The sequence below is a fragment of the Zootoca vivipara genome, chromosome 16 (genome assembly GCF_965207765.1).
Source record: "Zootoca vivipara chromosome 16, rZooViv2.hap1.1, whole genome shotgun sequence".
Classification (NCBI taxonomy): Eukaryota; Metazoa; Chordata; class Lepidosauria; order Squamata; family Lacertidae; genus Zootoca; species Zootoca vivipara.
This window is the reverse complement of record NC_142599.1, coordinates 30786048-30812187: the sequence shown is the minus strand read 5'-3', so window position 1 is coordinate 30812187 and position 26140 is coordinate 30786048. Positions and strand designations below refer to the sequence as shown.

Here is a 26140-nt window from a genome sequence, read left to right as displayed (position 1 = left end):
TGACAATGGAAAGGACATAAATGTAAAGAGGAAGAAGTATATAATGCTAGGATATAAAAAAGAATTAAGGTAACCATGAGATGGGAGGGAGGGAGGTTGACAGTTTATTTGAACAAACAATGTGGAAAAATATGAATGTATGTGATGGAAACTTAATAAATATTACCGGTATATATTTTTTAAAAAAGGAAAGGAAGCTCATAGGGGGTGGCCCTAGGGGCAAGCAATCATGGCAAAAGCTTCACTTTGCAGACTCCAACTAGGCCAGGGGTAGGCAACCTAAGGCCCATGGGCCGGATGCGGCCCAGTTGCCTTCTCAATCCGGCCCACGGAGAGTCCAGGAATCAGCGTGTTTTTACATCAGTAGAATGTTTGCTTTTATTTAAAATGCATCTCTGGGTTATTTGTGGAGCATACAAATTCGTTCATTTATTCCCCCCAAAATATAGTCCAGCCCACCACATGGTCTGAGGGACGGTGGACCGGCCCACGGCTGAAAAAGATTGCTGAACCCTGAACTAGGCCATCACCACCATGCCTGCTTCCCAGAAACTGCTCAAGCTCAGCCACTGATTTCTGACACAATGAAAAAGCTACACAAATGGGAGAACAAATATTTCATTTTCTTAAAACGCTCATAGCCCTTTACAACTGAAAGTCAGAAAACACCTCCCAGCTTCCCCTGGCCAGGCAACACCGCAACAAGGGCCCTGTTTCTAAGGCAGGTGCGAGATCCTAAAGTCCAGCAGCCAGTCTTTTTATTTTTATTTTCTTCATTTTTATTTCAAAATGTCCATAGCTGGTCTTGAAGCCACCACAACTCCTGGGAGAGGTGGGGAGAGAGGAAGAATATTTGCAGGGTGGTGGTGTGTCACCAGCTCCTCCTCTTGGCCAGAGATGGTGGTAAAACAATTGCTCTGGCAGGGGAATGGGATGTCTGGAACAGGTGTGGTGTTGAAAGTGGCTCCACGTGGGGGGTGGGAGCTGCTTCTCTTGGTGGGGCAAGGTGGGAACAGCTTCTTGGGGAAGAGTGGGGTAGAGGGAGCTTTGAGGGGTGGCTTGGACGAGAAGAATCTCCTTTCTGTCCCGGTGTAAAATTTATTCAGGGCTGCCTTCCGGCCTAGAAAGGAGAGAGAGAAGGAAGGTACTGTACTTTACAACTGCCAAGCACAACACAGCATCCAGTCTGACTCACAATGGGAGAATCTTCCCACCCCACACCCCGCAGGCTCCAGCTCCTCACTTATTTTTGAAGGTGGGAGGGGCTGCCTGATGTGCCTGCCTGCTCACCTTTTTATCACAGCACTGAGGTGAAGGCTCTCAATATTGGTCAAGGGTTTTTCAAAGACCCCTCCATTTGCTCTCTTCTCCAGCTTTGGGCCTCTCAGCCACTTCTCTCTTTACAGGAGCATACCTGACACTCTAGGCTTGGATGCATCCTACTTATTTGCTTTTGAGTCTAGGTGAACAGAGAGGGGCGCCCTTGAACAGCACATGGGGATTGGGGTGAGGTGGGGTGAGGTGAGGACTTACAATACTTACACAATGAAAATGAAAGCGGAAACCTCTTCAGTGTTCTCAGCCTACATGAATGACTTGCTCTGGAAGAGCAGCTAGGAGATTGGCACCACTGGAAACCACTCTCTGTGCCTTCTTGAACTCGTTTGATTCTTTCCCCCAACACACACACACACACAGAGAGAGAGAGCTTCCACCGATTTGTTCTCTCTAGTTCTAGAGTCACATGATTCATACTCCCCCTCCATTTCAACCCATTGACCTGCCTCTCACAACTGAGGCCATGTGCAGATGGGTCAGAACTTTCATAAGAGGAAATGGAATGGAATACTAAGTCTCCCACATCCCTGTTCCTTTGGCCTGCTAGAACACCGTCCCACCCCCACCCCACCCCCCAACTCCTTGCGTTCAGCCTGCTGAGCTTCTCTGAGAGATGCTTGATGGTCTGGAAGATAATCTTGGGTGAGACATCCAGGGCCACTGCTGAACCTTTGAGGGGGGTGGGCAAAGCATCCTTCATACCCTCCACCTCTTCTGAGCAAGAGGAGACATCGGGGGGGGGGGCGAGAGAGAAAGAGAATTGGGGGGGGGACCCTGAATCACAGGAAACACATTATATGCCCAGCACTCTCAAAGAACTCCCAGGAAGTACCAAGATGGGAGGGCAGAAAAAAGGGAGATATATCTAGGAGTCAAGCACATGCAGATTAAATCTAAAGAGGTTTTAAGGAAGAACAATCTGCTTCCAGAAGGATCCACAGGGTCCCCTGCTCCTGTCCCACCATCCCCTTGTGATGTCTTCCCTTGCACACTGTAGGATCAGGATCAGGAATGTGGGTTAGTCTGCAGCTGCAGCTTGTCACAATATAAAAGTGTTGGGGTTTTTTTAGCAGATGGGAAGCTATTGACAAGGATGGCTGAGATGGCACAAGCCAACTGTTTCCTCTGTCGTCGTCGTCCCCCAAAAAATCCCAATGGGGAGCTCTCACAGGGACAGGCTTGCCTCCAGCATCTTGATGCCACCCCTGGCCCTATTCCCCTGGCAGAAATGCCCATCACATATCTGCTTCAGCTCTACCACAGGGAGGACAATCTGAGGGCAATCTCGGAGAAGATACACCTCTCCCATTAGCTATGGCCTCAGCCGGCAGTCGCAAGCCCACCTTTCTGTGCCATTTTGTGGTGGCTGCCATCCCTTTCCACGTGTTTGCCAGCACCTCAAGGGGGCTCCTTGGGAGGAACCATCTACATCTCCATGGGTGGGTGGGTGGGTGGGGAGGTGTATGGAAGATGACAAAACAGGACAAAGGGATTTTGACCTCCAGCTCAATAACATTGGGAGCTTCTTGTTAGGCAGGGTGGCGATTGGGACATTTTGCTGAGGTGGGGAGGGGAGAAAGAAAGGCATTGGAGAGTCTAAACCAAAACAGCCACCCCATCGATGTCCAAAACGGGAAGAAGCCAATAGTGGAGAGGAGGGGTCCCAACAGAGAAGACCTTCCCTCCCTCCCTGGCCTTTTCACGGGGAGAGGCAGGAAATGAGCAGGATACTCCCAGAATGCCTTGCAACCCTGTCGGATCTTCGCTGCTTACGTGTGTGTGTGTGTGTGTGTGTGTGTGTGTGTGTGTGTGTGACTACCAGCCACTCGCCAGAAGTCCCTAATCTCCTGCATATCTTGCTTCTCTGCTCCAGGGTAGGGGAGACTGCACCACCCACCCATCAAGCTTCACCCCCACCTCAGCAGCAAGCAGCAGAATAGCAACAAACACGCATGACTGAAAAAGCAGGAAAATGTGGAAGATAAACATGCCACACCCGCACACAGAAAAGTCTGGTCCAAAATCTGATCTGTTTGTGATGTAAGCCATGGCCACCATCTGGAAGCTCGCTTGAAGTCCTCCTGTGGACAGGCTGTTCTCCCAAGACCCCTCAACCCTCTCCTTCCACCTGAGCAGTTTGACCATGAAGGGCACCCTTCGCCACCATTTTCATCTTCTACTCCCTCCTACCAAAAGGGGAAATGGGGTGGTAGGAGACAGCAGGTAAAAACCTTACATCTTCTTTTCAGAATATGTTGAAGCCACCAGCTCATAGATCTGGGGTCCCGGTTCAAAGGTGGAAATGATGAAGAGGACTCACACATTTGAAAAGAAACAAGATGGAGGAAGAGGCAACACACCAGGGCTGCCTTGTATAGCTTGCAACCTTTAAACAAGGAACCATGGTCTCCCTTTTCATCCATGAGCAGGGCTGAACATCTACTTGGTGTCTGAGGAGCCTAGCACCCTCTTGCTGTGGCATTTTACTACCAGCCTCGCACCCTTTTGCTTCAGGAACACCAGCAGATCCTTGAACAGCAACGTATGCAGATCTAACAGAAGCACAGAGTGAGAGGGGTTGTTGTTAACCTACTTCATGTATCCTGATGAGAACAAGTGAGCTTGGTTGCAGAATCAGGCCAAAGGCCCATGGAAGCTGCCTAAACCACATCAGGCCATTGGCATCCATCTAGTTCAGTACTGCAATCGGTCTGTATAAGTTCACTTTTGTGAAATCTTTTCCTAGCTTCAAAAATAGGGTTAACGAACATTTTCCATGTTTGTGGGACTGACACCACCCTTCTAAGTTGTATAATAATGTATAAATTGGCAGGGGGTTGGACTGGATGGCCCTCGTGGTCTCTTCCAACTCTATGATTCTATGATTCTATGAAATTGAATAATTTTGCAAACCATGGGGACAGCTCAGTCTGAAACACTTGGTAATACCGGTATTCTCCAGATAACCAATCTGGTCCCAGTGATTTACCTGTCCTAAGGTGCTTAATAACATTAAGTAACCACTTCCTGAGAAATTGAAGTGAGCCTGCTGTGCTCAAACCAGATCACAATGTCCCTTGGTAATTCAACTGCTCTGCTTTTCCCAGTCAGGACTCTATGAGCCCCCTCTAAATCCACTGAGGCCAGTGGATTATAAATGGAACCATATCTTCCCCTTCTACTTTTTCAGGTAAACCACAACATATAAGGTTTTTTTGTGTCTGTCTTTGTCTGATTTTTCTTCTAGCTTAAGTGCTAGATTGTCAGTTGCCTTTTGAAGCAGCTGAATTTCATATTTATTTTCAAGGGCTGTATTCATAGATTCATTAGATGTTTTGGAGATTTCCTTAAAGGCTCCCGATAGTGAGTCAAATCATCTTTCAAAGAAGACTAGAGCAATTGCCCAGTCTGAGGCTAGCACTTGTGGGATTCATTTTATGTAAGCTCCTATAACACCTTGTTGCCCTCCATATTGAGAGCAGATTTGTGACAGCTTGCATGCGACAGCTTGCAGGTCAAGGGGCAGAAAAAGGCAGCATTTAAAATAGGGGAAGAGTAGTATAAAGCCAGGAACTCAGGCAGAGGGGGAAAGGGAGACCATTTGAACTCTGTCACCAGTGAGTTGCTGATCTGTTCCAGAGAGGTGGTATCCAGGTACTTCAAATAGTTGTCCAGGCACTGCTTGTTTTCTACCTGCTTCACTGCCTCATTTACGTACCAGAGAATCTCTTGGCATTTGTCCCAGACCAGGCAAAACTTCTTGTGCTCCAAGGCCTACCCTCAGCAAAGAAGGTGCAGTGTGAGAGAGATGGGCTGGCAGCTACTAGTGGTTTATTTTTATTTACCAAAAATTTGCTTTTGAAAAATGGGTAGTCCCAAAGCGGCTCACCACACAAAGCAGAAATGCTGCATTTAAAAGCTGCATTTAGAAACAAACTGGTATGGTAAAAAAAATCAGATTTAGAAGCGGGCGCAGGAGCCAGACATAATGCAAAACGATCCTTGTTTGCTGATACGAAAGTTGGTTCCTGAACAACACTTGCGCACTACAGGCACAGACCCACGGTGTGCTAATGCAAATGTGTGTGCATGTTACATAAACACACAGCATCACCTATTTGTGTGCTGACATTTCACAGTAAGCCATGCTCAATGTAGGTCACAACATTCAAAAGTTATTTGCATAACAGTGCACAGTTCATTCAGCCAAGTGGGTACTTTGGGGGGGGGGTCTGTATGTCTCTTTTCTCTGCATTGCTTTAAGAGAGACCCCCCCCAAACATTATAACTGATTTCATGGAATAAGACCTGTACTCATTAGGCCTGACACCCAGCCATGTCTGTGAAGATTGTGTTTTTGCTAATAAAGAGTCAACTCCAACTTTGATTGATTGACTGACCGGCACGCTTTCTGACAATAGGTTTGGCCACTTCTCAAAATATTTTGGCCAAACTCAGCATGAGGGTTCCTGAGGTGCGACTGGCAGTTGTCATTGATGATTGGACACCAGCCACTATTTTGACTCAATATGGTGGACTGATATGTCACTTTGGCATGACTTCACCTGTTTTATGGCATAAGTTTGGCCTCATAAGATATTGTTCAGCATAAGGGTTCCCAAGAATGGGGGCCAGTTTGATGTTTTCATTGATTTCATTGATGTTTGGAGGCTGGGTGCCATTTTGATTCAAGATGACAGACCAAACATGACTTTAGCCCTTTTGAGGTATAGGTTCAGCCACCAATCAAGACACCATCACCAAATTTGGGATGAAGGTTCCTGAGGTAGGGTGGCCAGTCTTCATTGATATTTGGATGCTGGGTACCATTTTAATTCAAGATGGCAGACTGAAACATGCCTTGGCATGACTTCCCTTGATTTTTGGCATGATGAGTCCACTTTTTTGTTGTTTCTACAAATCTGTGGGTGCACTCTCTGTTAGTGTGTGTATGTGTGTAGGCTTCTAAACAGGGTCAAATGGAAAGGATTGGGGGCGGGGTTTGGTTTAGAGAAGATTTTAGCGAGAAAGTGTGGGTCTATCTCCTTATTTATTCCCCCTCCACCCCATTCAGGTTGTATGAACAGGGGAGATGGGGGAACCTGTACTCTTGTCAGGTCCTTTGGGGAAGGGTTGGGAAGTGGGGGTCTTCTGCTCCGCCCCACATACCAAAATTGTCCTCTCCCAACCACCTCTCCCCAGGCAGGGGGTAGCCATAGCAAGCAGCACCCAGGTCAAGCCCTTTTGATGAAAGGGGAGGTCAGGGAAGGCAGAAAGGGGAATATGCCTCATTCTAGCTCTCTTCTCCCCACTGCAGGGGGCACAGGGCCCCGAGAGACCCTGGGGGAGCTTCACACGTGCCCGTTCTGCAGGCGTGGCGGCGGCGCCCTTTGGCGAGCAGGTGACAGGTGGATGGAGGGGGAGGATGCCTTGACTTGGCCATCGGCGCTGCTCCTGCGCCCTCTAGTGGCCAACGGGGCTCGCTGCTGCCGCCTCGGCCCTGCCTCTTTCCCCGCCTAGCTGCTGCCGGGATTTGGTTGCCACGGCGACCGCGGCCTACACAGCCGTCCGAGGCCTGAGCTGAGTTGAGGGAGGGGGCTGACCTCGATGGTGATATACCGCTATTACCTCTGAGGCGCGGGGCGGGGTGAGGTGGGAAGAGGGTGCGTTACGTGGCCTTGGCAGGGAGACTCACCTGCTCCAATAAAAGTGGGTGCAGCCTCGCCTTAGAGAGCTTCAGCCCCCCCCTCAAATCCTGCCCCATCTCCCTTAGGGTCCTTCTTCATAACTCGCCAGCACCCACTTTGAGGTCCCTCTGCTCGTTAGGGACTCCACCCCACATATCCCCTAGGGCCTAGGTTGGCCGTCAGTTGCTCCCTCTTTGTCCCGTTTCCAGACCCTCATAGGGACCCCCATCCTACTGCTACAGGGAAACGCCCCCCCCCCATTTTGCCAAGGAGAGAGCCTTCTGATAGAATTTTGCATCTAACAGATTCCCCCCTCCAGGGATCCTCAACATCTCAAAAAAATCAGTCATAATCTCAGGGACCTTGAAGCCCCCCCCCAAAAAAAATCTGTGCTCCTCTCCCAGAATTCATTATTTTCCCTCCCCCAACCCTCATATCTTTCAGCTCTTGTCCCCATTCAGGGACCTTCACCCTCCATTTCCTACAATCTCATGGTTCATTTCATTGTCCCCACAGAGTCCTTTCAAGAGAGAGGGGCGCCATGGGGAAAAAGGGAGAGCGGGGGGCCAGGGACAAGGCTGCAGCCTTGGAAGAAGAAGCCAGGAATGCTGCCAGAAGGGCTGAACATGGGGAAGGTAGGAAGATCTACCCCACCTCCACCCCCATCTCATTGTGCTTTGACTCAGCCACTCTCTAGGGAAGTTTTCAGTCTCATGACGACCCTGCATGGCTGATACATGGTGGCTTGCTGCGTTGAGTTCCACAGTTGAGCATGGATTGCATCCCAGCTCAACTCTAGCCGCTAGCTGCCACCACCCACATACAATCTTAGTATCTGAACGCCAGCTGCTTGGTCTCTCTAAAGCCCTCCTGGGGCTTCTCCCCTTTCTTCACAGAGGAATACCAGTGCACAGGGATCCTGGAGCAGGATTTCTTGGAGCTCTGCACCCGGGCTGGATTCCAAGAGATCCCAAAAGTTACACTGAGGCCACACCCCAATTCTTTCGCTGTCCAGGGTGAGTGGTGCTCTTTCCTCTCAATAACTTCATTGGGCTTTACATCTTCTGTAATACCGGTATTTCCCCACTTCACAATGAGGCACATGAGCTACAAATCGAGCCCAATGCTGGGGTTGGGGCTCAAGAGTTTAAGGCAGTGCTTGGTGCTATCTCCGCCGCCCCCTTGAATGTCGCTAGTTCTCTGCGACACAATCCTGACAACAAATGAGTGAGTCTTTGCTCAAATGCTGAACCTGGTAGCATTTTTCTTACAATGCCTCAGTTACCAGCATGGGGGCAATCAATTCCATAAAGTATGATAAACATCCCAGGCATCTCCAAGTAGAGCTTGGAAAGATTCCTGAGAGCTGCTGACAGTCAGTAATCGCTAGAGGGACTGGTGATCTGAGCCGCTTTAAGGCAGCTTCCTATGTCCCTGTTTAACTCAATCAGAACCATGAGGACTGGAGTTTATTTTTAGAGGAAAGGGGGTATCTCAGTGGCAGAGCATCTGCCTTGCAGAAAGGAGGTCACAGATTCAATCCCCAATGGCACTTCCATGTAGGGCTTTGAAAGTCTTCTGGTCTGAAACCCTGGAGAGAACCATTATTGGTCAGTGAAGCCTGGGTTGGGTTAGATGGACCTCAAAGGTCTGACTCGATACAATTCAGCTTCCTGTGTAAAGATGGCCATCTCTTGAAGCTATCTATACCTCTAACATCCGTTTTTGCAGGAGATGAGGCATGCACTTGACCAGCCTTCTACAACATGGTGGCCTCCAGATCATGTTGGACTACAAATCCCATCAGCCTCAGCCAGCACACCCTGCACCTGTCAGCCCCAGCATTGTATGGACATGCTGGCTAGAGCTGATGGAAGTTTAACATCTGGAGGGCACCAGGTTGGTGACAGTCACCTTTCCACTTTGGGGTTGGGTACAAGCAGATAGGAGAGTAAAATGCCATCCTTTTGGGAATGGCCAGACCAAAGAGGCAGCTGCTTGATGGAGAAACGTCAGACAAGTTGGAAGAGGCCAGGTAAGATTATAACAGAGCAAAGAGGAGGCCATGTCTGGTCAATGAATCCAGAAGGGTTTGGTGCTCTGTAGGGTGCCAGCTTAGCTTCCCTCCTGGAACCATGTCTTGTTCCTTACGGACCCACGAGAGAAGCTGCTTGGCTGTTTCCTCCTTGTTGCTACCCTGGTGAGCTCTGACTTGTCTCCACAGAGGAGCCCGACCCACTGGCTGAGAGGGAGTGGCCCTACATCATTGCACAGATCCAGTGCAAGTATGCCTTCTTCCGCCCCACCATCCAAGTGGATTTGGAACATGAGGACCCCAAAACCACTAAGGAGATCTTCATCCGGAGTGAGTGATGTGGTGTCCCTCTCCCTGGTCCACACAGACCTTCCGTCTCCCCTCTGAGCAGGGTGGGCTGGGGGCTTCAAGGCTAATGAAAGCGCCACCTGCTTTTCTCTGTCAGCAGACTGGAAAATTGAAGACAAGATGCTGGGTATCTTTGCCAAGTGCCTGCCAACTCTTTCCCACCTCCAAGCAATTCGGTGAGTGGCACAAAGTCCTCGGGCAGTGGGCATGGCTTTCAGGCCAGTGGTTCACCCAACATCCTCCTGCAGGCTAAAGGGGAATACTTCTCCTGTATTCCCAAGTTCATCCACTCTGCTCTCCTTTCAGGCTCTGGAAGGTTGGCCTGACAGACGTCACCTTTCTCTCTCTCCTCTCCATTGTGCCAACCTGCTCCACACTCAAGTAAGTCTTGGCTCAGGGCCTGTCAGGCCTCAGCCAGGGTCTCCTCCCCTCTGTCAAGTGATGAGGCAACAGCCTGGGAGTCCAGAGGCAGGCGGGGTGGTCAATCGCAGCAGGCAGGAGCAAGGGCTGAGTTCCAGGCAAAGAGGAGGGCAGCACATTTCTCGGACGGATCAACTGGCTGGAAGGCTGGGCCAGAATTGTGTGAATGGTAGCCAGGGCTGAGGTGGACCCCTTGGCACTAGGGAGCTTTGGGCAACGTGATGTCCTGAGATGCTGTTGGGCCCCCACCATCCATAATCCTTGACTGACCATTGGGGCTGCTAGGAGTTGGAGCCCAACACCATTTGGAGGGCCACAGTTTGAGAAGAGATGTCTTAGCCAGCCAAGTTCACAGGAGATGGCAAATGCTGCTGGCATAGACAGGAAGGTGTTCAGTCTTGACACCCACTTCCTGCCTGCAGGAATGCCCTGGTTACCTGATCCCACAAACACCATCTTGATTTTTTTTTCTTTTTAGAAATAAGATCAACAACAGAATAACAGAAAGGGGCAAATGCCTGACAGTGGCTCATATGCATTGGGTGGGCAGAGAAGGAGAGCATATCCACACCCTCTGCAGACCTCTTCTCCTTCTGCTTGCAGGACACTGGCCGTGGAGGGAAACCCTATGCGTGAGCGATTGTACCACAAGCTGATTTCTGAAGAGACCAAGTGAGAACTGAGGGGAGGCCTGGGGGGAGATTGGGAGTGGAAGACTGAGCTCTGTGTGTGTCTGGGTGCAGGTGTGTACATGCGGGTGTGCGTGGAGGTCTCTTGCCTCTAGCACACACAGAGCCCAAAGGCAACTATTGGGGGAAGGATCACAGCTCAGTAGCATAGAATGTCTAAGGTCCAGTCCCCGGGGATGAGAAAAGATTCCTGCCTAAAACTCTGTACAGCCACTCTGCCAGTCAGTGTTAACAATACTGATGGACCAGTGGTCTGACTTGGTATAAGGCAAGGCAAGAGCCAGAAAAATATGTGTCCCGTGCAATTGCAGTAATCTAGGCCCTCTCTGGGGTAGCTGGGTGCCCAGTCCTGCTGCGAAGTGGCCTCTCCTTTCCTTCCTTTCCTCTCCTCTCAGTTTGGCCCACGTTTCCCTCCGGAGCAACGAGATCGATGACGAGGCAGCCTTACTGATTGGGCAGGCGCTTTCTACTCTCAAGAGCTCAAACAAGAACCTTGCCTCCATCAACCTCAGCTATAACCACATCACGGATGTGGGTGCCGGCTACATCGCCAATGTGAGGAGGCCTGAGGCAATTCTGCACCTAGGCAGAGGCCAGAAGATTCAGGGCCTCCATTCTGCTCTTGGAGGGCAGGGGAGGGAGGGTGTCTTTCTCCGAAGAAAGCCAGGAGTGGGAGCTTCTGGCAAGAGTGCTGTAGGGACAGACTGGGAGGTGGTTTAGAAATAGCATCCCAAGACTGAGGAGATGGGAGAGAGCGATTTGTCAGGATGGAGGAAAGGCTCTGTGGGAGTGCAGTCCCACCGTCAGTTTACAGCTGACCACTGGCTCTTTGGTGATCCAGTAGCAGTTTGCTCTTTTCCCTTGGTGTGGCTAGAAGAGTCTCTGTTGGTAATTTTGGCGTGGTGAGAGTTCTTTGGTTCTCCTAGCTAGGCATGGCCAAACTTGGCCTTCCAGCTGTTTTGGGACTACAATTCCCATCATCCCTGACCACTGGTCCTGTTAGCTAGGGATGATGGGACTTGTAGTCCCAAACAGCTGGAGGGCCAAGTTTGGCCATGCCTGTGACCTTGGCAGAAGATGCCATTGGCTAGGGTGCCCTTTTTCCTAAGGTAGCTTCCTTTGACAGAAGGCGACTCACATATTGGATTGGAATGCAGGAAAATAGGAACAGCAGTTGCTGAGTCCCCATTGAAGCAGACATACAACTGTTATAGAAGGCCAGCCCTTGACCAGTGAGGCAGCTGCTGTTTTGAAAAGACCAGTGGGAAGACATCCTTGGTTTTCACAACCCATTTGGACTGGCAGCGCTGCCTAGAATCACACTGGTGAACGTAGACACATCCAACAGTGCTCACAGAACAAATTGGGAGTTTGCCCATCAGTATTTGGAAGCCTCAGAGAGTTGCATCCTCGACTTGGCCAGGGTGGTTGCAGTGCTGGGACTTCTCTCCCTGAGAATGTGACCCTGCTCTCCTTCTGTTCCCGTGGCCTCCAGGCACTTAATCCCCCCCCCCTATGCTTTTTCTTCCATGTCTTTCCGGCCCCTGCACAGGGCCTGCGGCTCAATCGTTCGCTGCTTTCCTTGTCTCTGGCACACAACCAGATCAAAGATGAAGGAGCCCTGAAGCTCGCAGAGGTCAGTCTGGCTGTGGCCCTTCAAGCAGTTCAGGAGGTTCTTTCTCCTTTTGGGGAATGGGATGTGGGGGACAGGAGCCCTGATTGACAACATTGCTGCCTCCCTCCCCTGTGTAGCAGGCATGCCTCTGCAGCCAGGGCAAGGAGAGAACAGCAAGTGGGTCCAGGGAGGAAGGAATATCTCACCGTCCCAACTGAGCCTTGCCCTGCTCACTCCACAGGTTCTCGGTCCGTTTGCCCTCACACACATGGAGGTGGTAGAGAGGAGGCGGCTTCTGCTGGAGAAGGAGGGCCAGGAGAGATCTCGCTTGGTAAGCAGGGAGGAGAGAAGTGCCAGAGGAAGTTGTGGGGTGTGTGTGTGAATGAATGGGCTGCTCCAGAACCCTCCTCTCTAGGGCCTGAAAGTTTGCAGCAGAAGCTGGCTGTGCACGGAGCTATTTGGCTTGCCTCTGCCATGGCCTCATAGAGAAACTGCCCACCAGCACAAAATCTCTGGAACTGTTTCTTCTTGTTCTTGAACTTTTTGTTGTTTATTTTAGTATGAACCACATCCTCATGTAGTGTTTATTATTATTATTATTATTAAAAAAATTAAAAGCTGTAAAACTTACCAGAAGTATGGATGGAGAGGGACCATAAATGGCTGAACCAGCGTTCAGTTTGCTAGGATGCATGTCAGTCCTTCCATTTCCAAAGCCGGGCTCCCTCTATGGCTGCACCACACATTGCAGCTCTCTCGCTCTCCCTTTCCCTCGTTTCATGCCAATAAATAACAGAGCTTGTGCAGAGACTACCTGATCCATCTCTGCTGCCACTGGGCTGGGGAATCAGCACAGGGCCATTTCTGCCAAGAGGCTGCTATTCTTCTGAGCCTAGTCTTTCCACTTCTTTCTCTCAAGTCACAGAGACATGCGGAATTGAGAAGCGAGCGCCCCTCCAGCCACATGAGCAACACAACCCTCGATAAGCTGCAGACAGCAAAGACCACCAAAGGCACCGTTAAGAAGAAGGAGAAGGAGAAAGAGAAGGAGGAGGAGAAGAAGGAGAAGAAGGAGAAAGTGAGAGCTCTGGAGCAAGCCAGGAGACAGTCTGAAATGAGGGGACCCTAGGAATGCTGTTTTGAAAGGCCTTGCCCTCACTGTGGTTGAGGGAGGCAGGGGTAGTGAAGAGATGGGGTTTCCTTCTTACCAGGAGGCTGATTTCCTCCTCCTGTTTATCTCCCAAGGCTTCTGCCTCTCTCCTTCCAGAGGCTAGGCTGGGGACTGTTGGGTGCAAGGACTTTTCTGTGGTGGCTCCCCATTTGCACAAATATCATCTCAGAGCCAGGGGAAGAACCTTTGATAAATCCTAGCCTTGACTGCTGCTTTTCACTTTTGCTTCCACTGACTCTTCATGTGCTTTGCCAACCTCATTTTCTGCTCTGCTGCTAATTGGTGTGGAAGCCATTTAGCCTGAAAGCCCCCTTGAGCAGGCTTCCTCAACCTTGGCCCTCCAGATGTTTTTGGCCTACAACTCCCATGATCCCTAGCTAGCAGGACCAGTGGTCAGGGATTATGGGAACTGTAGTCTCAAAACATCTGGAGGGCCGTGGTTGAAGAAGCCTGCCCTTGAGGCAGGATCCAAATGAACCTACCCTCCTCTTCCTGAATGCTGCACAGTTTCCTCTGCCAGAAGAGGGCCTGCATCCCTCCCCACCCCCTGGCCCTTCCCTTCTATTGTCCCAGCCTCTAAATATAACCCCCTGACAACCATCCCCTACCCTACCCACTTCTGCCGCTCTAATTAGCAAAGTGAAATATAAAACCTTTTTTGCTTTCTTACTGTCTCTCATTGTTTTGTTTACTGCTTTGTAACCCCTTCTAGTTGTGGAATTCCTTTAGTAAGTGAAGTATGGAGGGAGCACCAAGACTGGGTTCCCAGTCTGGGATACATCCCCTCCCCCCTCCCCAATGATTTCAGCCCTGACCCCTTCTTCTTTCCCTTCCCACCAGCGCATTTGGCTGAGGTGTGATTCTGGATGTGGGGTTAGATTTGAATAGGGTTGCCATATTTCGAAAAGTAAAAACCAGGACACCCCGAACCGCCTTGAGCTTTTTTTCTTTCTTTTTAAACCCGAAATTTGTTAAGCATTTTTTCCCAAAAGCGCTTTTTTGATTGATTTGCCTAAGATCCAGGACAATGTGCCGCCTTTTGGAAATTCCCCCCAGACATTACTGTAATTCTGTCTTTGAAATCCCAGTAATGTCTGGGAAAACCCGGACAAATGGCAGCCCTAGATTTGAACCATTTTTAGAGGGGTGGGGGAAGGGACTATGCACTACCTATTTATTAAAAAAAAAAACCAAACCTTCCCTTCTTTCTAGGAACTTCCTAAGAAGGATGACAAGGGCCAGGCCAGTGCAGCAACAGCTGCAACAGCAACAACAGCAGCTCAGTCCAAGAAGGAAGACTCCAAGCAGGCCAAGAAAGGTGCCCTGAAAGCGCTCTATACTGCCATGTCCTCCCCCTCCCTATGAACTGTTTTCAGGGGTGTCACTGGCACCCGCAAGGGCTGCTTGACCACAGCCTTCTTGATTTCCCCCCCACAGCGGCTCCTCCTGCCGATCAGAAAGCCGCCCGTGGCAAAGGAGCAAAATCAGGCACCAAAGACAAAAAGGCTCAAGTCATAGAAGTGGAGGTGAGGCTCATTTGAGCATCGTCCAAGTCAGTTCTTGACCTGGCTTAGTTCTTCAAGGAGGAAACTGGTAGCCTCAGCCCCTCACCCTTCCTTGACACCAAGCAGCTAAACCTCAAGGCAAGGATCCTCCACCTCCTCCTTCAGACAGGGACCATCTGTGGCCCTCCAGATTGTGTGTTTGGAGCCCAAGAGCAACAATGGCTAGTAGCCAGGGAGTTTCTTCCCTGCCCCATCCTCACATGTCCGCACATTCAGAGAGTGTAGGAGAGGGCTGGGAAACATCTATAGCCTTCCCATTGTTGCCGGACTGTAGCTCCCATCATCATCGTCCTTGACCGTCGGCCATGCCAGTTCCTGCCAGGGAGCATAGATGACACAAACACCCCTTACTCTAGAGTCAAGGACTTCAACAAGCTGTTGAATGGCTGCCATCTTTCCTACATGGTGCCTTCGCCTCACCAGCCTTTCTGTTTTCCTGGGCAGGTGATAGAACCCACTGAGATGGTGAATCCGCTGCTGGAGCCAGCAGAGCACAGGGATGGGCAAGTCTTCCTGCCAGGCAACCGGGTCCTCATCTACTTGAACCTCATCCGTACGTCTCCCCTGGAGCAGGGCCAGTCGGGGAGAAGAGGGTGACTCACCTAGTGGCTTTTTGTTGGGAGCCAAGGCCTTTCCTGGGGCTTCTGGCCAGCTGACCCAGCCGCTGTTGTTTCCTGATTTGTAGATGGCTCTAAGCAGAGCCAAGTGTGTGGCCAGCTGTGCCGACTCCATTCAGTTCTAAAGATGGGCTTGGAGAGGGAGGGGATGGGAGCAAGCACCCTCCGAACTGGGAGGGAGATCCTGAGCTTAGTTCTCTTCTTTTGCCTTGTGCCCAAACTCAGGTAACCAAATCACAGAGAAGGGCTTGCAGGCCTTTCTGGTCGCCTTGGAACACCAGAATGTTAGGGTGGCTCCTGGAGGCAAAGGGCCGATGGGCCTCATGCGGCTGTCACTGGCGGTGAGTTTGGGGATAGGGATGGGGAGAATAGCTGAGCCTTTGGGGCCTGGTTCTCTTTCCATCTGAAACTTGCACCCTCTCTCCTTTATGGGATTGAGGATGAGCTGGGGAAGCCTTATTGGTACCACAAGCTTTGCAGGTACCTGTATCCCTCAATCCCTCACCTGGATCATTTAAAACTCTTTCAGAAAAACAACTATCCAGTGGACAGCAAGACCTATGCCAGGATCCAAGAGCTCATGTGGACACGTGACCCCGTTCCCAGGTCAGGGGCCAGGGTGGCCGAGGAGGAGTTTTAGCTGGAGAGCACACAAAAAATCCAGGATGAGCCCACTGGCCTCCTCACAGCGCTCCTTGGATTCAAGCATCACTCATCATTTGAACGCAGGGAGAGGGAGGAAACTGCTTCCCACCCCAATTCAAGAGAAGTGAAAATAAACCTGATGCTCACCTCCTCACTTAAGGGTGCAGGATCCTGTACTAATTCAGGGGAAGATTTCATGGGGAGGAGTTACTCTGTGGATGAGAGGCAGAGAACTGACTTAATGGGATTGCCACGTCAGAGGGTCGTAGCAATATTCATCCTGCTGATAATGCAATTGTGAGAACTCCAAATCCACCATCCCTGCCTGATAATATGCATAAAATCCAGGTTGTGGAGTTAAAAAGAGGCCTCACCTGCTAGGTTGAGAACAGCGGGACTTGGGGACATCTAGGAGAGACCCCCTCCCCCAAAAATCATTGCTTTCTTGTGGCAGGATGGGGCAATCACTGGGGTGTGGGGATATGGCATGGCCACTAAGACCATGGAAAAAATACCCACCCCAACCTGCTGCACCCCATCCAACACACTCCACTCATGATATTTCCCCCCTTGCTTGCTGGGCACACAGACTGCTCACACACAATGGACACCATGAGACCCACAAAGCACCCTCTCCCTTTGGGAAAGGGGAGGCTCTCAGAAGAGAACTGCCCCTTAGAAGAGTTTCCTACAAAGAGGCTCACCTTCCCATGTTGGCGAGCCCCATCCAGCCCTCACTTCCCTCTACAGCATGTGCAGAAACCACCTTATTGACTGTTGCACTCCCTATTAGTCAATGCGCTAAAGCTTGGGGGTTTGAGACCCAACAGCTACCTTTGCCTGGTGTAGCCGAACAGTGGAAGCTGTTTCCCGGGTTGTGGATCCTGTCACCTGCAGACATCTTCTAGGAGCCACAGGGGAGATCTGAGTGCAAAGGTGAACAGACTATCCCAGAAAGAACACAGTGTGTTCTCCACCAGAGTGAATGGTGAGCAATGATTGGCTGAGAGTTTGAAGAGTGGTTTGAATGCTGGGAGGGAGTCGGTTGAGAATCAGTTAAAGCCTGGAGATCAGAGAGGGAAGAGCTGGGGGGTGGGTGTGAAGCAGGGTTGGTTAGATGAGCGGCAGAAGAATAGAATAATAGCCATGATTAGAACTGTAGTAAAGGGACAGATAAGATACTGGGACATTTGAAACCATACACTTGGGTACTTGGAGGCATTGTAAAGTCCTCATTCAGCATTCTTTCATAAATCAGTCGTGTTCTGCCACATGCCTCTTCCTTGGCTACATGGGGGTTGTTCAGATAAAAAAATTATCTATGGTGGCATTGCAGATCAAGGGGGCGTTTAGTAGAATACACAGAAAAGGCCCAACTCACCTTAAAAAAAGTAAAAAGGTGGCACAGTGCCAGAGCACCTCAGAGGAGGGAGGGTTGGCACAACACCAGCCCCCTGCTTCCCCTGCAGTCTCACGTGAAAGGAAGCTCATTTGGAAAAGGAGCAGTGGCACACACACACACCAAAAAATCCCCCCCTGCTAGGCCTGTGGAAGTGATCATGGCAGCAGCTTCATTTCACAAAGAGATGCCAACACCACAGCTGCTTCCCACAAGTTGGTCAAACTTGGGCATTAATTTATGACAAAAGGAAAAAGCTACACAGACAGGAGAGCAAATTAATATTAATGATTGAATTAAAACCCTATACCATTGAAAGGAAGAAACTGATCATTGGCTTTTAGCAGATCGAACAGCAGAAAAGTGCGCACGTTTACCCAGCAGCTGGTAAAGTTTCTTCCACTTTGTTGGCATCCCCTTGCAAATGAGCTGCCTCCACACACAGACTCAGGCTCCTTTACCCTTGGAATGACCTTCCAAAGGCCAGCAGGAAAAAGCACACAAAACGAGGCTCAAAAAGGAAGGTGGACAGTGCCACCTCATGGTCACCCAGTACCTTTCTTTATTCCTGGCCTGGGTTGTGCATGCTCACTCATTGCACACACAAGTGTGCACGCACACACACACACTACAATCTCATTGGAGAAAAAGTTCTTTATTGCAACTTCCAGTAGCTTGGGAGTGCTCCTGGATCCAACAGTGTCACTTGAGGCTCCGGTGGCCTCAGAGGCTCGATGGACTGTTTCCAAACTATGGCTGGTTCCTGTGACTTGGCCACAGGACTCCATGCTCTGATAACTTCCAGGATGGATTACTGCAATGTGCTGTGCGTGGGACTGCCCTTGAAGACACTTCAGACTGCGCCCAGGGATGTTTTGCTGCTTGAGGCAAAAACCCCTGTGCCTGCCCCACCTCAGCCCCTCACCACTGCCAGGCGCTCACTGTTGCCAGCAGTTTGCCACCTCCTGTTCCTTGACCCTGATGGTATGCCCATGAATGGCAGTGCACTCCTCCACTCGCCGCTGGCAGCAAGTAGAGGAGCATGGCGCTAGGGTCGAGGAGGAGGCGGTAAGCACCTGGCACTGGTGTGATGGGTCAGTGCATATGGCTGTTAACCAGAAGGTTAGTAGTTCGAGCCCACCCAGGGACAGCTGTGGACAAGATTCCTGCTTTGCAGGGGGTTGGACTAGATGACCCTCAGGGTCCCTTCCAACTCTAAGCTGCCTTACACCAAGTCCGACCCCTTGATTAGGGTTGCCAGACTCAATAGTGGACAGGACTTCTGTGCCTTTAATTGCCCTGCTTTATTTTGAGTCTGGAAACCTTAAAGAGAAACCAGCAGACCCTTTGCTTGGAAATTAAACAAAGGGTCTGCTGGTTTCTCTTTAAGGTTTCCAGACTCAAAAGAGAGCAGGGCAATTATAGGCACAGAAGTCCTGTCCTCTATTGAGTCTGGCAACCCTCCCCTTGGTCCATCCTGCTCCCATATTGCCTGCACTGGCTGGCAGCGTTTCAGCCAGGGAATTGCCAGGGATCTGCCGCATGCAAAACAGATGCTCTACCACTGAGCTGGGTCTTTTGCCTGTTGAAGAAGAGACCATATAAGTAACAGCTTTTATGTAGGGAGCAGGAACTACAACTCCCAGAAGTCTGTGCGGTCCGTCGTGCGCGCTAACTATACGGACGTCAAGGAAAGGTTTCCTGCGAGCGCCGCTCGCACTTCTGGAGCGTGTCGTTTAGGGAATTGGGGAGGGAGGCGATCATTATGGATGGAGAAACAGCAGGTGCTGGGGGGCGACTGCAAAATCCTCCCAGAACAGGCAGAAAACACGGAAACCACCGGAGGAGACACAGAGATCAGGTAAAAATACAATAGCCTTCCTTGCATGGGGTCCACGGGGCTTCTCCCTAGTAAGATCTTTTTTGGGAGACAGCTCTTGTTAGTTGTAGCCCACCTTGGGAGGATACCATTTCCCTTTACTCCTTTTTAAAAAATAGAATAAAAGATCTGCTTAGAAGGGAGCATTCTAAGACTGGCAACTTCTCCCGTTTCCTTGCAACCTCTAGTGAAATTTTTGCACCTGTGCCAACTTTTTAGGAGACTCTTAAAAGACCCTGGAAAAGGAGGATCCATGGATGACAGAATTGGCCCTGCCCTCCACCTCTCCTATAACTGCAGCCTGCCACAGTCTCCGAGACCAACAGCATCTGCAGGGCACAGTATTGGCTACCGCCTGCCCTAGGCTAGGGCTGAGGAGACCCACGTTCAATTCCTTCCTCAACCATGAAATTCACTGGGTGGCATTGGGCCAATCACCTTCTCTCTCTCTCTCTCAGCCTATCTATCCCACTTTACTCCGTTGTTAGGGGAATCCGCACAATGTATGTTTCCTTGTGCTCTTTGCAGAAAATTGGGAGTATAAAATGTAAAAAAAAAATGTGAATACTCACCGTCTCACTCTTTGTCTCCAAACTTTGTTTCAGGATGCAGATGTTCGCCTCTCCAAGGCTCTTTCTTACGTGCTGCGCCATGGGGCAGAGAAGCTGGGGCTACAGATGGAGCTTGGTGTGTGTTTCTGCCCTTCCGTGTCTCCCCCCACCCCACCCCACTGCCTGGGAAAAAGAAAAGGAAAAAAACCTTCACCTGCTCCTGTTCTGCCAGCCACAGGATAGTTAAGGCAGAGGAGCCTTGCCAAAAGGAAAAGCTGGCAACCCTAAAATGTGTCATTTTTTGAACTGGAAGCCAATAATTGGTGGAGCAGGTTCTAAAGAAAACCTTGCCTAAAGTCCTGTCCAGATGAACTACGCACCCACTCACTAGCCCAGCAGGAATCAATTTGGGACAAACCCGGGCCCTCTGAGCAGGGAATGAAAAGCTTTGCAAGAAGTTCCCTGCAGAGCACAGGTGACTTGAGCAGTAGAGCCAAGTTGCAGGGGAAGAGAATTTAATTAAATCTGGAATGGGGAACCTGGTTCATCCCAAGGGCCGCATTTCCTTTCGGACAACCTTCTGAGGGCCACAGGCCAGTGGTAGGTGGGGCCAGAGGCACATGTGGGCAGGGCAATAAATGTACATTTTTGCACTTGCACACGGGGCTCATTTCTACACATACACTCAACCCCACCACTATTTTCTGTCTTCTATCCAGACCATAGCTGCCAAGTTCTCCCTTTTTTGAAGGGAAATTCCCTTATGCTGAATAGGCTTCCTCAGGAGAAAAGGGAAAACTTGGCAGCTATGATCCAGACAAGCGAGAGGCATTATCAGAGTTCAAGGACACATTTCAGTCAGCCCCAAACAGAGAGAGGTGAGGGTGGCCTGGGGAGAGTTCTGAGGGCCACATAGAAGGGCCTACAGGGCCACATTCAGGCCCTGGGCCTGAGGTTACCCACTCCTGAATTAAACAATTCATTTGAAAGTGCCAGGTCTTTTGGCGCTTCCCAATTAAAGAAAAAGCAGGTTGAGGTGCTTCTCTCTGCCACTAGCGCCTCTGGTTGCCGTTGCGACAAGGTGGTTTGTCCTTTTAATGACTGTTTTTTTTATAAAAAAAATACTTTTTATTGATTTTCATACATAATTCCTAATACAGACTTGTATATTCTTGTTCAAAGTAAATATCCATACCAAACTAATGTCAATGTATATTCAAGACTAGAATCCATTACAGTAACAATAACAGTTATTTCACAAAATACGGGGGGGGGGAACAAAACAAAAAAAAAGCCCTTTCCCCCACCACCCCTTTATTATCTTCACATCTTTTCCTATTGTCTTTCTCCTTTAGTTCCGCCGAACCAGACCTCCACCTTCTTTCACATTTGGTTTTCTATCCTCTTTTATCTACTACCTGCTCTTCATCCTTCATTTCTATATATTTTCCCTTTCATCGAAATTTCTGTTATATTCCATTGTTACCGTTGTAGATGTTAACTCATGCCAATTAGTGTTATTGTTGGTTTGCCATATTTTCTAAGATATTCTGTAAATTTTCTCCATTCTTTTTGGGCTTTCTGATCTTTTTGTTCTCTTATTTTTCCAGTCAGTTTGGCCAATTCCACATATTCTACCATTTAATGACTGATGTTTTAATTTGTTTTTCATCTCCTATTGGAAGCCGCCCAGAGTGGCTGGGGAAACTCAGCCAGATGGGCGGGGTATAAGTAATAAATTATTATTATTATTATTATTATTATTATTATTATTATTGCCTTAGGTTTCTTGAGCTGCTCTAGCATTTGGCATCGCCCTGAATTAAAATTCCACCTGTTGCTCCATTATGCTCCATTCTCACTATTAACGTTGTTGGGAATTTATTTAAAAGCTGTGTACATTTTTAGCCATGCTTTTCTCACCTCAGCCCAACTAGCTGGCTTGACAGTGCTGTCAAAGGAGGGAGTCCTTAAACATTTTGTTCTTCCCAAACTGCAGATGGCTTTGTGGATGTGGCGGAGGTTCTTCACCTGCCCCAGTTTAAGGCTTGGACCCTGGAAGATGTGCAGCACGTTGTGGAGACAAATGAAAAGCAGCGCTTTGCTCTACGCCCCCACCCTTCCAGCGGGCAGCTCCAGATCCGGGCCAATCAAGGGCACTCGCTGCAGGTGAGGGAAAAGGAGGCGGGGTTGTCATATATTGGAACGGAAACGGGAATGAGCTCCAATTCCATGCTAAATGCCAATGTGGTATTACCCTGAGTTTCTAGCCCTTATGAGTTGTGGAGTGGGGAACCTTAGGCCTTCCAGGCCTCTGTATCTGGCCCTTGAAACTTTTGACAGCCCTGTTTTATATTTTTGAATGTTTTTGCCTGACGGGAATGTGCCTGTGAACTCTTGAGTCCCTGAATATAGTGGGGTGTTTGTGAGTGTGCATAGGAACTAGCCTGCTATGCCAGGAGGATATAATTTATATTTGTTGCTCTGCTTACTTTGACCTCTAACCCAGCACATCACTGGCATGTGGCCCCCCAGAAGGTTGCCCCAAAAGGAATGTGGCCCTTTGGCTGAAAAGGGCTCCCTCCTAGCCTTATGGCAGTAAACTTGAAAGCATGTGGGCTCCCTCAGGTGAAACCTCAGAAACTGACCATTAATGTTCCATGAACACACCAGGTGTCTGAACTGGAGTTGATCCCACTGCTGGACTCACTGGATTTCCCAGAGGTTGTGGCCCATGGCACCTATCTGCGCCACTGGCCGGGAATTCGCCGCAGCGGCCTCTCGCGGATGGGAAGGACGCACATCCATTTAGCGCCAGGGTTGCCGGGGGACGGAGCTGTCCGGAGTGGTGAGCCTACCGTTCCGTGAGTTGCAAATCTCTGGCCTGCAGTGTTCCAACTCCCATCCCAAAGTATAGAAAGAAAAACGCCTGCCTGTGAATTGAGATTTTTGCCTAAGGACCTTCTCTGGCCGGTCAGGTTGAGGGACTTCTCTGCCCAGGAAGCTCCCTTAAACCACATCAGACCACTGGTCAATCCGGAGCAATATTGTCTGAGCCACGAGCCTCATCAGGTCTGCCAGGCCTCTGGATTTGGCCTGCATCCTAGAACCCATTTGTACTATACATTTAAAGCAGTACTGTTTTCAACAGTCACGGCTTCTCCCAAGGAATTCTGGGAAATGTGGTTTGTTATACGGTAGTTGTTGCACACTGCTAGAAGACCCCATTCCCCTCACAGAGCTCCATTTCCCAGAGCCCCCCCAGGAAAAGAGATTGATTGTTCAACCATTCTGAGAATTGTAGCTCTGTGGCAAAGAGGGGCTGTCCCTGCTAAAGAGACACGACGGGAGTGGATGACAGAGGCCCTTAAATGTGTTGTTTTTCCTTTCTAGGAATGAGAAGCAACTGTGACATGGCTATAGTCATTGATGTCGCCAGGGCTCTGGCCGGTAAGTGGAAAGGAACTGGAGGCCGTGTGGGTTGTGAGCAGTCTCTCCCCATGGTGCTAGACTCCAGCTCCAAGCATCCCTGCCCATTTGGCATCCTGGCTGGGGCTGATGGGAGTTGGAGAGCTGCAGACTCCCCTACCTCTACTGTAGGTCAAAGGAGGAATAGGACAAGCAACCCTCTAACACAATCCCCCACCCTTTCACTTGCCGCCTGCTCCAAAGGAGGGTTTGTAATGGGGCTGGCACCATAGGGCAGCTCCCTGGGAGGGACCACTGCTGACCTCACACAGAGACCCAGTGGGCATCCTCCTCCTCAGTCAAACGCTGTCCCTTCAGAGAAGCAATTAGTTAATTGAAATTTCCCATAGCCCCATAGTCTGCTGCCGTGCTGGCTGTTCTTGAGTCTGCTTCTTCCCCTTCCTGCCAGAAAGAACTCTTGGAAGAATGTTGTGATTCAGAACTAGCACCCGGTTTTGCTCTCCTTCTCCTTCTCCCTCCCAATTGCTTTTCCTTTGGTGTTGTGCCTTTTAGGTAGTCCTTGCCCTCAGGCTTACAATCTTGCTAGTTATCATTGTAAGCAGGGTTGCTATTCTGGACGCCTTTCTATTTAATCCAAGGAGTGGTGTAAAACTACCTTGAATAAATGAATGGAATCCAAGCATCCTAAATTCGAGGGGGCCTTCCTCCCAGCCAGCAAAGCCCTCTTAGGAATGGTCTCCAAAGTTGCCTGTCATTCATAGAATCATAGAGTTGGAAGAGACCACAAGGGCCATCCAGTCCAACCCCCTGCCAAGCAGGAAACACCTTCAAAGCATTCCTGACAGATGGCTGTCAAGCCTCCGCTTAAAGACCTCCAAGGGAGGAGACTCCACCACACTCCTTGGCAGCAAATTCCACTGTCGAACAGCTCTTACTGTCAGGAAGTTCTTCCTAACATTTAGGTGGAATCTTCTTTCTTGTAGCTTGAATCCATTGCTCCATCTCGCACCACGCTATAGGGCAGGGTGAAGAAGTGGTTCTGGGGCTTAACTGTCACACCTGTGAAATGTCTTCTCTGCAGATGGAATCACGTTTTACCGCTCGGCTAATGAAGTAATCCTCACGCCTGGCGATGCCAATGGGCTGCTGCTCCCCTGCTACTTCAAGGAGGTCCTACAGCTCAAGCCTAGGCGTGAGTCGGGCAGCCTGCCTCTTGCCACTGGGGCCCGGGAGTGAGTCGGGCAGCTTGCCATTCATACTTCTGCAAAACCCAGAACCTTTGAGGTGTGCTGGGTGGGTGTGGGAGAGAATGAATGGATTTTATACAAGTCCCACGAAGGACTTGGTTGTGACTGCATTGAATTAGCACTTTAAGGTCTAGCTTGCTCTAACCCACAAGGCCTGCAGTGCTGCTGCCTTTCTGGGCTGAGATCACAACCAGAGCGCCCCACAGGTTGTTCTCTAAACCCACAACCCTTGCCAGTCCAAACCTCCCTGGAAGCCCTGGCAATCGCAAGTGCATGAAGACCTGACTGCACTTACTCATTGGTACAATAAATGACTTACTTACAGGTTATTGCTTATTATTATTTTGTTCTTTGTTACTAGGGGCTCACCACCATCTCATAGACCTTGCCAAAGCCCCCCACCCTCTAGCACTAACCCATGAGGCCAGGGGTGGGGAACCTTTTTGGCTTTGTGGGGTTCCGTTGACGAGAGGGTGTGGCAACCCACACGTCTGTTGCATGACATAGTTGCTATCTCACATGATTGACAAGGGGGTTGCCCTGTCCATCTGTCAAAATTCCACATTGCTTCCTCCCCCTCCCTGCACTCTGCCACTGAGGTTGGCAGTGGTGGTGGTAGCACCAGAGTAGGACGATTGCTGAGGAACCGCTGTGGCCGGTTGTGACTGTTCTGCCACAGCTTGTTTGGGCCTCCAATGCAGCTGCAATGGGCTAGCAGCTCTCCGAAGGCTAGCATCCCTCTGTAGTCAATGACGCCACCTGCTGGCAGCCAAGCACACAGCTGCATGACAACAACCCTAAGCAAATATAAAATTGGAGAAGATTCCCACCCTTCCTCAAGTAGCTCAGGGCAGCATGCGTAGTTCTCTCCCCTCACCCACTTTTGTCTTAACAATCTTGTGACATAGGTCAGCCAGAGAGAGAACACAAACGAACATGACTGGCCAAAAATCCCCCAGTGAGCTTCATGGCTGGGATTGAATCTGGATGTCCCTAGCACTATAGCTACTAAGCCCCATTGCCTTTGTACATCCTCAGGACCACTTTTGTTTCATGTTCCTGCGACATGCCTTGCCACTTAAAATCAGGAGTGGAGACTGCAATTTGTATAATGGGGTTCAAGGTTTTTATGAGGAGTCACACAATGCGCTTTTTTTTTGTCCCCCCAGGGTGTCTGTTGTCCCTCAGCTGTCCTGGTCCTGAGCCACTGGATGCATCTACCTCTACGTAATTTATGTCACCTACATTCATTTCAATGTAAAGGCCTTATCCAAACGCTTTTTTAAAAAGCAACTGATTAAATATTGTTTGAAGTGATGATGTGAACAAAATACTGATTGTATTCATTCGACTGATTTCCATGCCAGACCACAGACGAACTGCAGCAATTTCTGCTTTTCTGTTTTCTTTGTACTTCTCTGGCATCCCTTTTCCTTGGGATTTGTGTTTTTTGTGTTTGTTTGTTTTTTGCTTTTCTCCAGCCTGCTGCTACCTCTCCATTTATG

The 26140-nt window shown here is 49.8% G+C and overlaps 2 protein-coding genes across 20 annotated transcripts; both read left to right on the top strand.

Annotated features, from left to right (window-relative positions):
* The first annotated feature begins 6708 nt into the window (after window positions 1-6708).
* LRRC71 (leucine rich repeat containing 71) lies at window positions 6709-16284 on the top strand. Of its 17 annotated transcripts, none has more exons than XM_088659210.1 (16): window positions 6709-6948; window positions 7542-7660; window positions 7922-8041; window positions 9250-9390; window positions 9509-9584; window positions 9715-9789; window positions 10432-10500; window positions 10913-11072; window positions 12070-12153; window positions 12374-12463; window positions 13052-13210; window positions 14516-14621; window positions 14741-14829; window positions 15313-15421; window positions 15711-15826; window positions 16015-16284. In XM_088659210.1, the coding sequence occupies exons 2-16, from the start codon at window positions 7567-7569 to the stop codon at window positions 16123-16125; spliced, it is 1599 nt and encodes a 532-aa protein (XP_088515336.1). In that variant the 5' UTR covers window positions 6709-6948; window positions 7542-7566; the 3' UTR covers window positions 16126-16284. The 17 variants fall into 17 exon arrangements, with proteins under 17 accessions (XP_088515336.1, XP_088515337.1, XP_088515333.1 ...); XM_088659211.1 differs by having other exon boundaries at window positions 6745-6922; XM_088659209.1 differs by having other exon boundaries at window positions 6899-7047.
* Window positions 16285-19091: 2807 nt separating this feature from the next.
* On the top strand, window positions 19092-25952 carry TRPT1 (tRNA phosphotransferase 1). Of its 3 annotated transcripts, none has more exons than XM_035098501.3 (7): window positions 19092-19390; window positions 20014-20095; window positions 21959-22128; window positions 22633-22807; window positions 23353-23409; window positions 24470-24580; window positions 25805-25952. In XM_035098501.3, exons 1-7 carry the CDS (start codon window positions 19295-19297, stop codon window positions 25864-25866), a joined length of 753 nt encoding a protein of 250 aa, XP_034954392.1. In that variant the 5' UTR covers window positions 19092-19294; the 3' UTR covers window positions 25867-25952. The 3 variants fall into 3 exon arrangements, with proteins under 3 accessions (XP_034954392.1, XP_034954393.1, XP_034954391.1); XM_035098502.3 differs by having other exon boundaries at window positions 19120-19390; window positions 24470-24672; XM_035098500.3 differs by having other exon boundaries at window positions 19196-19390; window positions 24470-24620.
* Window positions 25953-26140: the final 188 nt, after the last annotated feature.

Excerpts from the sequence above, each read along its gene's own strand:
- TRPT1 (XM_035098500.3), top strand. The coding sequence starts at position 19,295 with ATGGATGGAGAAACAGCAGGTGCTGGGGGGCGACTGCAAAATCCTCCC. Across the intron at positions 19,391-20,013 it reads GGAGGAGACACAGAGATCAG|GATGCAGATGTTCGCCTCTC; the intron begins GTAAAAATACAA and ends ACTTTGTTTCAG. Across the intron at positions 22,129-22,632 it reads ATCAAGGGCACTCGCTGCAG|GTGTCTGAACTGGAGTTGAT; the intron begins GTGAGGGAAAAG and ends TGAACACACCAG.
- LRRC71 (XM_088659201.1), top strand. The coding sequence starts at position 7,567 with ATGGGGAAAAAGGGAGAGCGGGGGGCCAGGGACAAGGCTGCAGCCTTG. Across the intron at positions 7,661-7,921 it reads AAGGGCTGAACATGGGGAAG|AGGAATACCAGTGCACAGGG; the intron begins GTAGGAAGATCT and ends CTTTCTTCACAG. Across the intron at positions 14,622-14,740 it reads CTCCAAGCAGGCCAAGAAAG|CGGCTCCTCCTGCCGATCAG; the intron begins GTGCCCTGAAAG and ends TCCCCCCCACAG.